Source organism: Chelonoidis abingdonii, chromosome 24, assembly GCF_003597395.2.
Source record: "Chelonoidis abingdonii isolate Lonesome George chromosome 24, CheloAbing_2.0, whole genome shotgun sequence".
Lineage (NCBI taxonomy): Eukaryota > Metazoa > Chordata > Testudines > Testudinidae > Chelonoidis > Chelonoidis abingdonii.
The window spans coordinates 26128873-26147118 of NC_133792.1; the positions used below are offsets into that span (position 1 = coordinate 26128873).

Here is an 18246-nt window from a genome sequence, read left to right on the forward strand (position 1 = left end):
TTTTTCAGATTAGAGCTACATTTAAATGCTGCAAAGGATGGATATAAAATAGGGTCATTTTAAGATGAGTATTATTACATGATACTCAGTGGACATGAAGAATAATAATGGATTGGTGGTGTTGGATTTGGGCTTGTTTGTTTATTTTGTTTGCTCTTTTCTGATGGAGGATTTTATTTATTTAATAACAGATGTGAAAACAAATTGCTAAATGTCAAGGGAATATTTTTTTTTCTTTCTGATAGAGTATTTGTTTATAATCCAGTTCAATAACCTGCTCTCAAACAAGGTTTCTTCTAGAGCCTGAGATTTTCTGGGGTTCTGAACACAAAAACAGAGTCAGTTTGCGAACACTGATTTGTTTGAGTCTGTTATGTAGACACGTGCATGTATTCACCTTGTATCTAATAATAAATAAACAAGTTAAAATTTTTTCCACTCAAGTTGCAATACAAAGCGTAGCTTATCCTTATAACACTCTTGTAATTTAAGAAGGAAAAATCCTACGTAACAAATCATGTATATGCTAATTTTAGGGGCATTCTGAGTAACAATAACCCTGAAACTGTGCTTAGAGCGCACTCAGGAGTAGTTGTGCAGTTTGTCATTGTGCACAGGCATCTGGATGAGGGGATAGTCAACCACATGTTTTAGTGTATGTTTCAAATATGGCAGAGGAAATCCCTTGGGTGCATAAAGAAAATATGCAAGTCTTGATGCTAGCTAAATTCTGTGACTCAGTCAAAAATTAGCTGCCATTTTGGGTATAGGAGTCGGCTTCCTGCCTCTTCTCAGCTGTGAGGCAAGGGCTCTTCCCAAATGAAAACATTCTCCCACTAGACCATTCTAGTAGCTACACTTCATAAGTATCTATGGCTCTTAAATTTACATGGGTAATCTTTCATCTTTCCCCTAAATTTTAATAAATTTAATTCTTGTGGAAAGCTGCTAAGCTGACCATCATAGAGGTTGATGATCTCTGTTTATCCCGAATAGGTGAGCACAGGCAGCAGCAGTTTCCTCATATTCTGACCTTGCTGCACCAGTAAGCTAAACTGTGTAGGAGTGGGAGCATTGTTCACTCTCTACATAGCGATAAACAGAAGAAGCTTAATCTGTTTAATTTAACAAAGAGAGGTTTAAGGGATGACTTGATTATAATCTGTGATAGGATCTTATGTGACTGGGCAACCTAGTGGCTAGATCACTTGGTTTTTCAGTCTGTAAGGACAGAGGGGGTGGCGATTTAATTGTTGGAATGTTGCTGTAGGGATGCAGCAGCTCGAATTACAACTCATCAGCTGCATATCCAATCAGTGTATGCTACTAAACAAATCACTCTGTGTAAGTGGTTATTTCCTAATCTTGTTGCTCTCACCCTGCTCTCATTGGAGCTAGGCTAACTTGAGTGGAGCAGCTCAAGTGTACTAACTTCAGCTAACTGTTGCGTGAAGACAAGCCCTTACTGTCAAGGAGTAATATTCAAATAAGAAACCCTAGATGTAAATAGATTGAAGTGACTTTAAGGCATAAAAAATATTAACAGTGAAACAGAGCGGTTAATAAGTTTTTGCATTTAAAGTTTTCTCACCAGTTTTGTTCTGAAAAAAAGAGCAGAAGGCAAAAGTTTTCAAGATAAACTATGCACTTTAACATAGTTCCTTTTCTGAACTTGCAAACATCCACTTTTATATTCTGTATCAAAGACAGTAACTCTGTTAATCAGTGCTTTTACTAATCCATCCCTTGTGAAAGTAGGAATGTGGAGCTAAAAATCCATCCACTCCAAAAGCAGAGAGATGATTCATGCTTCCTTTCCATTGTCAGATACAGAATGGCCAACTCTTCCTAACTGGTTGATATCTGCTTTCCCTAGTCTACCTTAGGCAGCCTAAAAGTCCTGTGAACATCTAAAGATTAAAATAAATAAAATGTTCAGAAGAGCATAGTCTGACTATTGCCTAATGTGGGACACGGCTAAGAATCCCAGACTCAGGACAGACTGATAAAGATAGGGCAGGCACACCCCAAACTGGTGATTATTGTAACTTTAGATTCACCAAACTGGTAACAAAATAGGCTTCTATATTACCACACTGGTTAACAAGAAGCTAAACACAGTCTCCCTGAGTCAATCCAGTCCTTCTTGCCACCCAGACACCTGCTCTTTATTATGAGAGGTTACTGAAGACCAGATGAATCATTTGTAAGGTTCTTCCAATCCCAAAGGATCAGCCACTTCCCCAAGTCATGAGATAACTCAGATCTTACCCAAAAGTCAAAGTTGTAGCCAATCCTTAGTAACTAATAACTAAAGGTTTAATGATATAAAAAGAAGAGAGTTATTAAATAGTTAAGGAATCGTATACATTATAATTGATTTTTAGAGTTTTCAGGTCAGCATCCATAGCAGTGATGTTAAATCTGGTAGTTCATTTTTACCCAAGCAGGTTGGGGGTCATTCAGATTCTTATTCAAAGCTTCCTTAGAAAATTACAGTCCAGAGATGAGAAGCAGAAATGAAGACAAAGAAAATGATATGACAGAACAGTCTCCCTTTTATATGTTCGGCCGAGTGCATGGAAAATTTATGGCAAAAGATGGAATCTTAGGTCACGTCCTCATCACATGTGCTTACATGCCACAATGAGTCAGTGGCACATTGAGTGTGTTTAGTCTCTTCAATGGTCCATTGTGAGAGTTGAGTGTCCTTAGTGGGCCATCAACTCTTAACTGTCTAATCCTGATGTAAATCTACCTGGGATGGTGTCACCCAGGAATCATAACATGTATTTGAGATAGAAATACATAGCAATATTCATAACTTCAGATACAAAGAGGATACATGCATATTAAGAGGATTATCGTACTAAGCAATCTGTAACTTTTCCATTGATACCTCACATGACATACTTTGTACAAGATTTGTTGCAATTGCATAAGAGTGGTAGCAACAATGATGTAAAGAGCCGTTTTCCTTTTCATACAGCATCACATATGATTATTATTAGATAACAACATCACCCCTTTCCTCAGGTAAAAGCAGCAAAGAGTCCTGTGGCACCTTATAGACTAACAGACATATTGGAGCGTGAGCTTTCGTGGGTGAATGCCCACTTCGTCGGATGTAATAGTAATAATTGGGGATATACTCATCTCCCAGAACTGGAAGGGACCTGAAAGGTCATTGAGTCCAGCCCGCTGCCTTCACTAGCAGGACCAAGTACTGATTTTTGCCCCAGATCGCTAGATGGCCCCCTCAAGGATTGAACTTACAACTCTGGGTTTAGCAGGCCAGTGCTCAAGCCACTGAGCTATCCTTTCCCCCCCAATTTACTACATGCATCCGACGAAGTGGGTATTCACCCACAAAAGCTCATGCTCCAATACGTCTGTTAGACTATAAGGTCCCAGAACAGATTTTGGGGGACACCACTATTTACCCCTCTCCATTCTGAAAACGGACCGTTTATATCTACCCTTTGTTTCCTATCTTTTAACCAGTTACCACTCCATGGGAGGACCTTCCCTCTTATCCTGTGGCAGCTTAGTTTGTGTAAGACCCTTTGGTGATGGACCTTGTCAAAGGCTTTCTGAAAATCTAAGTACAGTATATCCACTGGATCCCCACTCAGTCTGTATAGTCCCGGGGTGGCCAACCTGGGGCTCTAGAGCCACATACGGCTCTTCAGAAGTTAATATGCGGCTCCTTGTGTAGTCACCGACTCGGGGGCTGGAGCTGTAGGCACCAACTTTCCAATGTGCCAGGTGGTGCTCAACCCTGGCTCTGCCACAGACCCTGCCCCCACTCCACCCCTTTCCACCCCGTCCCCTGAGCCTGCCATACCCTTGCTCCTCCCCTTCTCCCCACCCTACTCTGAGGCTCCTGCATGCCACAAAACAGCTGATCAGGAGTTGCGGGGAGGGATGGGGAAGTGCTGATTAGCAGAGCTGCTGGTGGGCGGGAGGCACTGGGAGCAGGGGGCAGGGAGCTGATGTGGGGCTGCTAATGTATTATTGTGGCTCTTTGGCAATATACATTGGTAAATTCTGGCTCCTTCTCAGGCTCAGGTTGGCCACCCTGGTATAGTCTCTCATAAATATAGTTCATTGTAGAGGAGTGTGGGGAAGTAGGTTAAAAGGACTGACTACTATAGATCCACCGGAAAGGAGACCAGGGTGAACTGGTATGCATTTAATCAACCAAATTGTCTTGCACTTTAATTTTGTATTGGAGGGGAGTTTTCATTTTACATTTTGCTTATGTTTTTTCTTTTTCCTCTGTTGTGTTACCCACAGCAGGGTTGATAAAATCAGTTGGCACAAGTAAGTTCCTGTTCGGAGGGACTCATCATCAAAAATCTAAATAAAGTCACCTTTCCTAGGTAGTGATTGAATATAGGTGTTATTTTCTGTAGTGGTTGTATGATTTGATTCTGAAAATCTGAATGATTATATTGACCAGTTTTCTAGTTTGTTAGCCATTCCTAGTGCACTACTGTTTTTGTTGTTTTATATCCTGTCTATCAGTTGTGGCTGCTAAGCAGGGCTGGCTTTAGGCCAGTTCCACCAATTCCCCCGAATTGGGCCCTGGACCCAGTGAGAATCTCTTCCCTGGCTAGAGGCGCCTTTTTAATTTTTACTCACCTGGTGGCGCTCCAGATCTTTGGCGGCACTTTGGTGGTGGGTCCTTCGCTTGCTCTGGGTCTTTGGCAGCAGGTCCTTCAGTGCCACTGAACACACCCGGAGCAAGTGAGGGACCCACCGCTGAAGTGCTGCTGAAGATTCAGAGCACCGCCCAGTAAGTACAAGCCCCACGTAGTTTTTTACATTTTTTTTTTTTTTTTAATAGTCATCCCTGCCGAGGCCCCGTCGAAACTGTTCGAATTAGGCCCCGCACTTCCTAAAGCCGGCCCTTCTGTTAAGTATATTTAATTAAACTTTATAAATCTAAATGAATCTTTCAAGTCTTTTTGTTTAGTTAAGTCATTGAAATTAAAGAAAGGTGGTATGGGTAATCAGTTCAGCAGTTGCTTACTAAGGTTTGTTTAATACACCATCTTTCTTACAAGATTCATATCTTTCCTGCTCCTAATCTGCATTTTCTTTAGTGAATCAAGACAGTTTGTAGATGTTTAATATAATAAAGGTGGGGGTTTTTTTGTGTTAAATTCAGATGTATATGTTTCTTTATAGGTCAGTTTCTGGGTTGTACGAGAAATTTTAACAGCACAGACCTTAAAAATAAGGGCAGAAATATTGAGCCATTTTGTGAAAATAGCTAAGGTAAGTGTGCATTTTTACTATTATTATTAGTCTTCAAAATAATCTTTTTTTTTGGGTCTGTTTATCCACTCCTCATATCAACTGTTTCTTTAGACCGCTGAAGAATAAAATTCTTTATAGCACAGCTCCTGCTATCCCACTAAGTACTTGGTCATTGTGACGCACAATGTGACCACCACAGGCTGATCTCCTCATACATAGCTATGTACAATGGGCAGTGAACCTTTTAACTGGCTTGTGGTATAAATATTCTAGTTTAGCCTTTTTACAAGTTTAAAGGTGATTCATCTTGCTGCTATTATGCTGTTGAGCTGCAGTGGAGCCATGGGCAACATAATTACCAAAACAAATTTTTGTTGCTAGCACTGGAGCTGGTTGGGAAAAAAAAATTATTTCCCCACAGAAAATTTTCACCAAAAAATTGTTTTCATCAACATTTTCCACAGAAAATTTAGAATTATTGGCAAAAAATTGAAAGCCAAAATATTTTGGCTAAAAACCAGAATATTTCTATTTTGACACTCTCTGTCATAGAGCCTAATGAAGCTGGAGTTCTAAGGCCTGATCCTCCAATTCTCTTCTATAGGTGGGGCTCACCAGTTAGACTACAGTTTTTGTGATGCACCGCAATGTCACCTTTTGGGACTTGTCTGCGTGCAGGTTACTGTCCAATAATCCAGATGTGAATCTGCAAAGCACCAGCTTGCTGCTCAGTTATGGGCTGTGTGCATACTGTTACTGCACATTGAAAGTTCTGGAGTGCAGTTTGACTTAATACGCTTTCAGGTAGTAGTAAACCAAGCCATGCTCCAGGACTTTCACTGCACTGCACTGTAGCAGTGTCCACATGGACTCAATTGGGTGGCAAGCAGGTGTGCTCTAGATTCATATCCTGGCTTCCTGTGCCATAACTTCCCATGTAGACAAAGCCCTTGGTGAGGGGAGCTGTGCATCATGGGAAGATGTAGTCCTACTAGGGATTCAGGTCACAAAGGACAATTGGAGCATTAGGCATGTGGTGGGGTGAGTTCCACACACTAGGCCTGCAAGAGCTGGGCTGGGCCAGGTGAATCCAGTCAGCTAATTAGGCTGCTTTAGGCTGGAGGCAGCTAGTTGGAAAGAGGCTCGCTTGTGCAGGAACATGCAAGGCCTATAAAACCAGGTAACAGGCTAGAGACTGGGCTGCTGAGAAAGGCCAGTCTCTCCCTGGGAAAAGGGAGGAGTGTTTGGAGGCAGCTGGGAAAGGCTGCAGGAAGGCAGGCAGCTGTCACTCCCTGGGAAGAAGGAGGAGGGTTCATGAAGCTGGTACACTGAGAGAGAGAAGTGGAACCAGGTGTCATAGAAATCAGTCCAGGGGAGGAGCAATGAGGACAGAAAGAGGAAACTCAGAATTGCTCAGATGAGGGTCTCTGGACTGGAACCTGGACAAGAGGGCGGGCCTGTGTTCCCCTACCAGCCAGTGAGGGAGTAGTACTGGTGCAGACTGCCCAGGGGTGGCTCCAGGCACCAGCACGCCAAGCGTGTCCTTGGGGCGGCAAGCCGAGGGGGGCGCTCTGCCGGTCACCACAAGGGTGGCAGGCAGGCAGGTTGCCTTCAGCGGCATGCCTGCGGAGGGTCTGCTGTTCCTACGGCTTTCGTGGACCTCTTGCAGGCTGCCACTGAATTTGCGGGACCTGGGACTCCCGCAGGCAAGCCGTCAAAGGCAGCCTACCTGTGGTGCTTGGGGAGGCAAAATGCCTAGAGCCGTCCCTGAGACTGCCTAGGACTGAACTTCTGAAGGGGGAACACTGAGTGACCTAGCTGGAGGGCTAAGTCAAGAAAAGGATGCTGCAAGTACTGGAGCAAGTGGAGCTGCAGACTAGAGTCAGAATGACAGCATGCAAGCCGCGGATAGGGGTGTCAGCCTTGAGAACTAATCCCCAGAGTGACCAGGAGGAGGCACCAGCACAGCAGTGAGTCGTGTACCTTATGACTAGGCATATGTGTTACAACTTCCCTGAGGCACACTGGTAGCATTTCAGAAATGAAGCATTTTGGTTTTCAGACAGAAGCATGATGGTTTTTGTCTGTGTGACAGAGCTCCTTCTCTACCTCGGTGGGTTCCACGCTTCCATGTAGCGGTGGGCCAGGGTATTCCCCTCTACCTCAGAATTTCCCCACATCCCTGGGCTTGCTGTCCGTACCTTGCCTGAGCAGGGTTCCTCCCGGCTTCCCTGATGGGGGAGGGAGAGGGAAGCCTCTTAGTCTCTGGTAGCCTCTCCAGGCGTCATGGCCACAAACCTGGCACCCAGTTCAGTCTCTCCCCTCTGGCAAGATCTCTTCCCTCAGACCTCCAGGGCCCGGAAGGGCTGTTCACCCTGTTGGGTAGGGTTTCCCCTGCCCTTCGCCTCTGTGCCTGTAGGATTTCCCTTCCTGGTGCTTGTCAGCATCTGCACTGCACAACTCTCCAGTAGTGTACTTTCCCCTCACAACTCCTATTGTGTACCCCACCCCTCCCTTTTTTCCTGTCACCTGCTGTTCACCCCTCCCATTTGGCCCTGTTTGCCTGCGCCCTTTTCTCTAGTGCTTGTGATTTCCTTCCCCTTTTTATTTGTCTCCCTCACTGCTTTGCACCCCCTCATGTTAGTTCAGTTTTTTTCCTCCCCAGTGCAGCTAGAGGAGTCAGTTCTACTATCTTGTGCTGGAGTTTGTGTCCCTTGGTTTCCTGTGTCCTTCTCTGTCGGCGCCCCTCCCCGCCACCGCACCTCAGCTTCCAGTCTAGCGGGGAGGAGCGACAGTCTCCTTTCCCTCCCTGCATTTTTGTAATTATGTGATGATGGCCTGGCTGCTGTAATATTATTTTAGTGCACTACCCATATATATTAGGAGTTGTATATAAAATAACTCTTTCTCATACCTGACTTGTGAAACAAATGGATATTACTTAGTTTTTTAACACCTTAAGTACTGTTATCCACAGCTAATACTGGAAGTAAGAATGAATGTACAGCCTCTTAAAATCTTTTTACAAATGAGTTATGTGAAAGTATTTCCCATTTTTCTTTGCTGCAGGCACTGTGTTGTAGGAAACCTTTTTTTATGTAACACAGTGTTGCTTCTGCTCCTTCATGCAACACAGTCAAACTGTGGAACTTGTTGCCAAAATGTTGTGAAGGCCAAAATTATAACTGGGTTGAAGTAGGATTAGATAAGTTCATGTAGGATAGATCCATAAGTGGCTATTAGACAAGATGGTCAAGGACACAACCCCATGCTCTGGATGTTCCTAAACCTCTGACTGCCAGAAGCTGGGACTGGATGATAGGGAATGGATCACTTGATAATTGCCCTGTTCTGTTCATACCCTCTGAAGTTTCCGGCACTGGCCACTCTCAGACGACAGGATACTAGATGGACCATTGGGTTGACCCAGTATGGCCAGTCTTATGGTCAGATGTTCTCAGTTGTTTTGGTGATTTTTATAGCAAGGAATCTGTTGGGAATGATTGTGACCACAGGCTGGATTTTTAAACATGTTGGGAAAGAAGGGAAGTATTGTCTTTTTAAAAAGAGATTACAACATCATTTTAACAAAACGTCACTTTATTAATTCTTGACACCTTCATTCTACATCTTCGGTAACCGTTGGAGGCCAAAGTTGAATCTTTTGGCCCAGTTAAACATATATGTTTCCAGAACCATAGTATCCTATTGTTAGAACTTGTTTTCAACAATAGTACCAGAGTTACGCTTAAAAATTATTTAATCTTTTCCACTCCCAAAGAGAGAACCTTGCAAAACCCAAATTAGTTTCATGAACATAGGAGGTACATCTAAGTGAGCTTTCACTTTGCAGTGAGTTCAAGGCAAGCTTGGAATATATGCAACATTTTAAAGGTGTAAAATGTCACCCAGATTAATAGAATTTCCCAAATTAGACTCCATTTAGTACCCCTTGCTTTTGTTTTGAAGAATTGCATCTCTAGTTTGGTTATATTCGGTGTGATGGCTCTAAACAGCTATGAGAAACGATTGATTAATTTGGTGTTTTCAGAAACTTCTAGAACTGAACAATCTACATTCCCTCATGGCTGTGGTATCAGCATTGCAAAGTGCACCTATTTTCAGGCTGACGAAAACTTGGGCTGTAAGTTAACTTCTCTTTATTTCAAATCTTTTCCCTTCTGTTATGGTATATAATAATCCTGTGTTTTGTTGTCTAAACGTTACTGGATTTCTGAGTTAGAGCTGGCTGAAGGAAGGAAAGTAATTTACTTTTAGAAATGATTTTGTGTATGTGTTATCAAATTAGTCTAATTTGGCATCAACTTGAAACCATCTGTTTATGAACAAGAAATCTATATTGTTTAATGGCATTTAGTACAAACCATTGAGTTACACGTTTAAAGGATAAACTTAACTTATTTGCTTTATTGTTATTTCCTTTCCCTGATGTTTTTGTCGCATTCATCTGTTGTGCCTTGTAATAAGCTAGACTGTGAACTCTTTGAGGCAATGACTTGGTTTTTTACTATGTGCCTGTACAGCATCCAGCATGATAGTCCTTTATTCCTGGTTGGGGCCTCTACATATTATTGCAGTACAAATAATAATGTAATAAAAAAAGCTTTCTTAGGCAAGCAGTTCTATCAAGATATCAAGCAGGACTTTGTTCTTTCCGTACTTTAGGCAAGTCAGGCTTTCCCTTCAGAGAGGGGGGTGTGTGTGTGTGTGTCTGTGTGTCTGTGTACACACAACATATGCTATAATCCAAACTGTTTCTGGTGCTGAAAATCTTTATGAAAAGATACCTCCCCTCTAGTTCCATCTTATACACACATGACTTACTGTGATATTTTGGGGAGCACCCAGGCCAGTAAGGGCTTCTCACTGCCTACCCTATAACTTTTGGTGCCTTCATGGTATGCAGCTATGGCTCAGAGCTTTATCAATGGTAGCCAGCCCACAAGCATAAATGTCTGACCCTGACTTCCATCAGCTTACTTATTCCTTGCAGGGTTGACCCCAGAGCGCTTCCAATCTTGAGTCTTCCCAAATCTGTCTAAACCAAGTTCTCAACTATCAGACACTCAAACTTTTCCCCTCTTGGATTCATCACCCTCGAAGATATGAAACCTGCCTCCACTTACCAGTTCACTTTGGCATGTGCACTCCACACAGTTTGTACAACAGAGACTGTTTGTTTGGGGTAAAAGTAAACAAACTGGGTTTCTTTGGTGTGTTTTTGTAAACAGTCACAGATTCGAAGATGGAATAGCAAGGGAAAGCAAACACATACATGTTATATAGGAAAAAACATGAAGATGCAATATCAGCCTTTACAGTTCTACATTAGATAAATTCCCTTTTCTAAGACAAGTTACCTGTTGCCTTTTGAACAGTTTTCCATCATACCCTCTGACATAGAATAGATCAAGCATTCACAGACAGTCCCCCACTTTTGAGACTGTCCCTCAGTTCTGGATAAAAACTGGCTCCTCAGCCAGCTCATTTAAAACTGTTGGATGCAGGTTATTGGGACCTGCTGATTTGAAAATGTTTAAATTTAGTGGCTTTTATCCAGAAACACTAGTGCAGTGGAAAAAGTAGTGTCACCATCTGATGAGGCTGCATCATCTATTTTTCCCAAATACAAAACAGAAATATTTATTGAACATTTCTGCCTCTTCTGCGTTATTGTTGATGATACTACCATTTCTATTCATTAATGGACCAATACCATAGAATCGTAGAATCATAGGACTGTAAGGGACCTCGAGAAGTCATCTAGTCTGATCCCTTGCACTCATGGCAGGACTAAGTATTATCTAGGCCACCCCTGACAGGTGTTTGTCTAACCTGCTCTTAAAAATTTCCAACGATGGAGATTCCACAACCTCCCTAGGCAATTTATTCCAGTGCTTAACCACCCTGATAGTTAAGAAGTTTCTCCTAATATCCAACCTAAATCTCCCTTTCTGCAATTTAAGCCCATTGCTTTTTGTCCTGTCCTCAGGTGAAGAACAACATTTTTTTCTCCCTCCTCCTTGTAACAACCTTTTATATACTTGAAAGCTGTTATGTTCCTTCTTGGTCTTTTCTTCTTCAGACTAAACAAACCCAGTTTTTTCAATCTTCCCTCATAGGTCATGTTTTCTAGACCTTCAGTTGTTTTTGTTGCTCTTCTCTGGACTTTCTCCAGTTTGTCCACATCTTTCCTGGAGTGTGGCACCCAGAAATGGACACAGTACTCCATTTGAGGCATAATCAGCCCAGAGTAGAGTGGAAGAATTACTTCTCGTGTCTTGCTTACAACATTCTTGCTAATACATCCCAGAATGATGTTTGCTTTTCCCTGCAACAGTGTTACACATTGTTGACTCATATTTAGCTTGTGGTCCACTATGACCCCCCGATCCCTTTCTGCAGTACTCCTTCCTAGACTGTCATTTTCCCTTTTTTATGTGTGCAACTGATTGTTCCTTCCTAAGTGGAGTACTTATTTCTCCAGTTTATCTTGAATTATAATCCTATCCTCCAAATCTCTTGCAACCCCTCCCAGTTTGGTATCATCCACAAACTTTGTAAGTGTACTCTTTATGCCATTATCTAAATCATTGATGAAGATATTGAAGAGAACCAGACCCATTATCTAAATCATTGATGAAGATATTGAAGAGAACCAGACCCAAAACTGATCCCTGTGGGACCCCACTCATTTTGCCTTTCCAGCATGACTGTGAGCCACTGTTAACTACTCTCTGGGAATGGTTTTCCAACCAGTTATGCACCCACCTTATAGTAGTTCCATCTAGGTTGCATTTCCCTAGTTTGTTTATGAGAAGGTCATGTGAGACAGTATCTAAAGCTTTACTAAAGTCAAGATATATGATGTCTACTGCTTCCCCTCATCCACAAGGCTTGTTACCCTTTCAAAAAAAGCTAACAGGTTGGTTTGACACGATTTGTTCTTGACAGATCCATGCTGACTGTTACTTACCACCTTATCATCTAAATGCTTGCAAATTGATTCCTTTCTTATTTGTTCCATTATCTTTCTGGTATCAGAGGGGTAGCCATGTTAGTCTGGATCTCTAAAAACAGCAGAGAGTCCTGTGGCACCTTATAGACTAACAGATGTATTGGAGCATGAGCTTTTGAAGGTGCTTTGGATGATTTTGTTAGTTGCTTAAAAAAAGCTTTATCCACCTCTTCTTCTTGATTAAGTGGTTTGTAGTAGACCCCTACCATGACATCACCCTTGTTTTTTACCCCTTTTATCTTTACCCAGAGTCTTTCAGCTAGTCTGTCTGCTATTCCCATCTCAACCTCGTCCAAGAATATACATTTTTAATATATAAGGCCAGTTCTGTCTTGTCTCTCCTTTATCCTTGCTATAACAGCCCATGCTTTCCCCCGCCCCCCCAAAATTCCAAACCTTCTCTCAGGTCTCCATTGTCAAGATTTTTTTTTGTTCCTAATATGTTTTAAAAACTTACTCTTATTGTTAAGTCTGCTGGCCACAGTTTCCTCCTTTGCTCTTCATATCTGGTATCCTATTATCATATCACATGAAATCATATAATATCATATATTTTAGTTACTGTAGACATTTCAGTTTACTTTGCCAGATTTTCAAATAAAATTGATTTGTAAAGAAAATTCACATCTTTCCTCTTGGATTGAAAATCTTCCTTGTTACTGCAGAAATAAAGATAGTGGAAGCTGAAGAAATAAATGAAACCATTGCAAATTTTGGAAATATGCTTGATTGCTCAAGTCTTGTAATTATCTTTGGAAGACTTACAACACTAGTAAGGGCAGTCCTAGCTTCTCTTTCATGCCCCCAACCAGTATGCCACCACAGCTCTTGAAGGACCACCACTAGAACTCATAAGGGGAGTGCCGTTTCCGTACTTACGGAACTCACCCTTCTTCTGAGACTGAATAAGAATCCCAAGTGTTACAGAGTGTGTGTTGTGGATAACTGCCTACTAGGAATTGGACTGCGATGAAATCCTCATTTCATGCAGCATACTGAAGGAATCTTGATTTATAAATCACCTCAGCTGATCCTAATATGAGAGAAGGATGCCTTTGTATCTCATTATCCAAATCACATCTCCATCATGTGATATTTCATATATGATGAGAAACACAAATCTAAATGCATTAATTCTGCATTGTCTTATAAAATGTTTCTATTTCAGCATAGAAGTTCTGCTCTGACCACCACTCAGTAGATGCTTTTGGTTCATGATATTTTTGCATTCTATCTAAATACTATAATACAATGAAACAAAAGGTCTATACAAATTTCTAATAGACGCCTTTGGCTGGACTCCCAGACAATGCAAAATCTGTGGGCAGACTTGTTGTTTATACTAAGGAAGATTAGTACAATACTCCAGTTTTCTTTTAAATTATAGTGGCTTCCCATTAGGGAATGAATTCATTATAGAATGTACGTAATAACTTTTATTGGCTGTTTAGTATTCAATCCCTTCAGTCCTCTTAATTTGCTGTTAGTTTATACACAACAACCAAGTCATCTCTCAGTTGAAGTGCTCACTTGACTACAAAACTGTATGGTAGAATGTTTCGTATTCAGTATCCTTTTAACATTTTATCCCAGTATATGTTTAAAGAGGTGCATTACTTTCTCACTTTGTTCCCTAATGAAAAGTTTTATTTTTCAGACTTTTTCTGTGTTCTGATGAGACTGTAGAGGTTTTAAAACTATATCTTCTTGCGATTGTGATTTATTTATTTACTTTGCATCATATTATTTGGAAATAAACATTTTAATTAGAGTGCAAAATATTGGGAGGAGGAAGAATGGGGTCATCATCAAGGTATATATCCTTTCCTGAGTTATGGTTTGTAGCTCAAGGGTCTGCTCTGTTTTGGCTTTCAGAACTTGGTGCTCCTGATTGTAACTCCTCTTCTTTCTATATAGGTCTGTTCCTTTAGGAGACTTTTGGTCTTCTCCAACCTTCAAATATTTATCCTGGTTCCTTTGTATCCTAGAAATGCTAACCTATACCATTAGTTATTTTAAAAAAAAAAATCAGAGTGTCACACTACCCACATTTTAAGGCTTTCACCAGGGTGTCTTATTCTACTTTTATTGGATGGAGTTGAGTTGCAATGGAGAATCTATCTTGGTCTTCCCACCACACAAACACACCACAGATTTGAAGATGATACAAAATTATTCAAGATAGTTAAATCCAAAGATGACTTGAAGAGTTAGAAAAGGATCTCATAAAACTGAGTGATTGGCCAACAAAATGGCAGATGAAATTCAAGGTTAAGTGTAAAATGCACATTGGAAAACATAATCCCAACTACCCACACAACGAAATGGGGTCTAAATTAGCTGGTAACACTCAAGAAAGAGACCTTGTAGTCATCATGGATAATTCACTGAAAACATCTTGTTGGTGTGTAGCAGCAGTCAAAAACCTCCAATGATGGAGATTCCGCAACATCCCCAGGCAATTTATTCCAGTGCTTAACTACCCTGACAGGAAGCTTTTCATAATGTCCACCCTAAATCTCCCTTGCTGCAATTTAAGCCCATTGTTTCTTGTCCTCTCCTCAGAGGTTAACAAGAACAATTTTTTGCCCTCCTTCTAGTAACAATCTTTTATGAATTTGAAAACTTTTATGTTCCCCTCTGTCTTCTCTTCTACAGACAAACGCAGTTTTTTCAATTTTTCCTCACAGGTCATGTTTTCTAGACCTTTAATCATTTTTGTTGCTCTCCTGTGGACTTTCTCCAGTTTGTCCACATTTTCCATGAAATATGGTGCCCAAAGTTTTATATATACTCCTTGACCCTGATATAACTCTGTGCTCAGGAGCCAAAAAATCTTACTGCATTATAGGTGAAACTGCATTATATTGAACTTGCTTTAACGTGCCGGAATGCGCAGCCTCGCACTCCTGTAGCACTGCTTTACCATGTTATATCCAAATTCGTGTTATATAGGGTCGCGTTATATCAAGGTAGAGGTGTATATTAGTATATAGATCCTTGGTACTCCCACACCTTGAATACTGTATGGTGTTCTGGTCACCCCATCTCAAAAGATGTATGTGATGCAGTGGTTCCCAAACTGGGGTTCACGAAATGTTACAGGGGGTTCTCGGGGAAAAATTCCCTGATGGCGGACAGAGCTTCCCAAGGGACCAGCAGCTAAGCAGATCAAAGCAAGCATATCTATCACACTGAGGAGATTTAAACCTCAGGACTCCTTATAAGAAATGGAAAGAGAGGTGGATATTTTTTGCTATTTTTAAAATTATTATGAAGAACAAGTTTAAGCTTTGTTGTAATGTGCGTTGTTTGCCTGGACTGCTCAAGCCCTGAATGCTTGTATAGGAGGAACTCTTTGAGTAGGCTTCTTAAATATCTTCATGCTGTTTCACATCTGATACTCCTTAATGAAACATAGGAGCCATGTCTTATAACAGGCTTATTCAAAGTGATACAAGCTATGAAAATGAGAAGAATGTTGCCATTTTCATAATGTAATAAAAATACTGTAATGATAAATAATAATAGTGTGTAATAAGCATGTTATAAAAATAAATTTTATATTTCCAAGATCACTGCTTTTATAATTTATACTCAGGTAAAGGAGAAAATACCTAGAAATATTCATTTTTAGGAGGGGTTCGCGAGACTTTACATTTTATTGAAAGGGGTTCACAGATTGTTAAAGTTTGGGAACCACTGATGTGATGGGATATTTACCCCACACCAACCCTGAAGGCATAAGGGGGCTCAGGAAGGGGCAGTTAAGTTTCACAGTTGCACCTGATGGAAGGCCTATGGTTTTATAAGTATTAATTGCTGATGTAGCCTAGCAGGGCTTCAACCATTGGAACGGGGTGGGGAGGAAGATTGGGGCTACAGCCGCAGGGTGGGAGGGGGTTCAAGGCTCCAGGCAGGCAGGGGAGACACGGGGCTTTAGCTAAGAGGGAAGTGCCAGTTTCAGCCCTGGTGCTTCCCCTGAAGCTAAAGCCCCAAGGCCCAGCATGTGCCACCCCCCACCCCCACCCCGCCCCCAGCTGAAATTGGGAGCGGAACCATGGGAAACCCTGTGCTCCAGCACCCACCACAGTGCTGAAGCCTTGAACGGAGTTGCAGGGCTGAAGCCATGAGCCCCAGTGTTCCCTAGGGACAGAAGCCCTGAGCCTCACACCTGAATCCCTGCAGCCCCAACTCCTCCACCCCATGGCTGAAGTCCGTAACCTCTTGTCCAGCGTACGGGACATTTCAAAGTTACGGACAATGTCCTTTCCAGAGATGTCCATAACTCTGAGGTTCTACTGTAAGTTAGTTCCATCAATGGCTGTTAGCCAAGATGGTCGGGGACCACCAACCCCAAGCTTTGGGTGTCCCTAAACCTCTGACTGACTGCCAGAAGCTGGGACTGGATGAGTTTGGATGGATCACTTGATAATTGTGCTGTTCGATTTATTCCCTCTGAAGCATCTAGTACTGGCTGCTGTCAGAAGACAGGATACTGGGATAAGTGGATCATTGGTCTCACACAGTATGGCCATTCTTATGTTGTTTATGTTTTTGTTGTATTATTGTACAGCTGCCAACCAAGGAGAGCAGGAGACAGTTGCTGTATTAAAAATATTGTTTCTTCTTGGGTTTTCTACGATTCACCTTAGATTTTTTTTTTTAACTACTCCTAATAGAAGCTGTGACTCTATTAAATATAGTTACAGATTGTGTTTTTTCCTTTTTCCTTTAATTTACAATCAGAGGTCAGGGCATTAGTGAACTCCAACAGAACATCCAAGTGAAGAAACACACAAAGCTGCTCAGGGTAAAACATTGTTGGTTTTGAGCTCCAGTGCAAAATTAGGGAGCCAAGTGACAATAGGACCAATTTGAATTAGTAGTTTAAAACATGTCGTATGAAACTATACTTAAAAACAAAAAAAACCCCAACAGATTACTTACCCAAAGGACTATGTTCCTGTGGAATAAAAGATGTGGTTACGTTTTGCTGCTTTGTATGTAATTATTTTGTGTTAGATTAGTAGTTAGTGATTTATTCCTTCCCATATGCAAAAGTTTGGAAGTGTTCAAAACACAGCACCATCAGTGAAAATCACTCTGACTTCTCCTAATTATATTGTTTATATAAGAGTTTGTCATGGTATAATTCCCCACTCTGAACCTTAGCGTCCAAAAGATGGGGTACCAGCATGAATTCCTCTAAGCTTGACTACCAGCTTAGAACCTGTAGTGCTGCCACCAACCAGGAATTCCAGTGCCTGGTACACTGTGGTCCCCCCCAAACCTTGCCTGGGGAACCCCAAGACCCAGACCCTCTGGATCTTACCACAAGGAAAGTAAACCCTTTCCCCCACCATTGCCTCTCCCAGGCTTCCCCTCCCTGGGTTACCCTGGAAGATCACTGTGATTCAAACTCCTTGAGAAAATGCACCTTCCCCCCTCCTTCTCTCTCCCCCTCCCAGACTCTCCCTGAGAGAGACAGTAATCCTAACACAGAGAGAAAATTAACCTTTCTCTCCCCCTTCCCTCCTTTCTCCCCACCAATTCCCTGGTGAATCCAGACCCCGTCCCCGGGGTCTCACACCAAAAAAAAAAACAATCAGGTTCTTAAACAAGAAAATTTTTACTTAACGAGAGAAAAACAGTAAAAATTATCTTTGTAAATTTAAAATGGAATAGATATAGGGTCTTTCAGCTATAGACACTGGGAATACCCTCCCAGCCTAGGTATACAAGTACAAATTAAAATCCTTTCAGCAAAATACAAATTTGAACTCCTCCCAGCCAAATGCACGTTTGCAATTTAAAGAAAACAAACATAAGCCTAACTCGCCTTATCTACCTAGTACTCACTATTCTGAACTTGTAAAAGCCTGTATCAGGGAGATTGAAGAGAAACCTGGTTGCACGTCTGGTCACTCTCAGCACCC

The 18246-nt window shown here is 41.6% G+C and overlaps 1 protein-coding gene across 4 annotated transcripts in view; it reads left to right on the plus strand.

Annotated features, from left to right (window-relative positions):
* RALGPS1 (Ral GEF with PH domain and SH3 binding motif 1) overlaps window positions 1-18246 on the plus strand; it is a 360828-nt gene that overhangs the window by 62784 nt on the left and 279798 nt on the right. For 3 of the 4 annotated variants that reach the window (XM_075060470.1, XM_075060469.1, XM_075060471.1), the window contains exons 6-7: window positions 5197-5286; window positions 9320-9412. In XM_075060470.1, coding sequence (XP_074916571.1) covers window positions 5197-5286; window positions 9320-9412 — 183 coding nt within the window. The remainder of the gene's footprint in view (window positions 1-5196; window positions 5287-9319; window positions 9413-18246) is intronic. The other variant, XM_075060472.1, reaches the window with a different exon arrangement.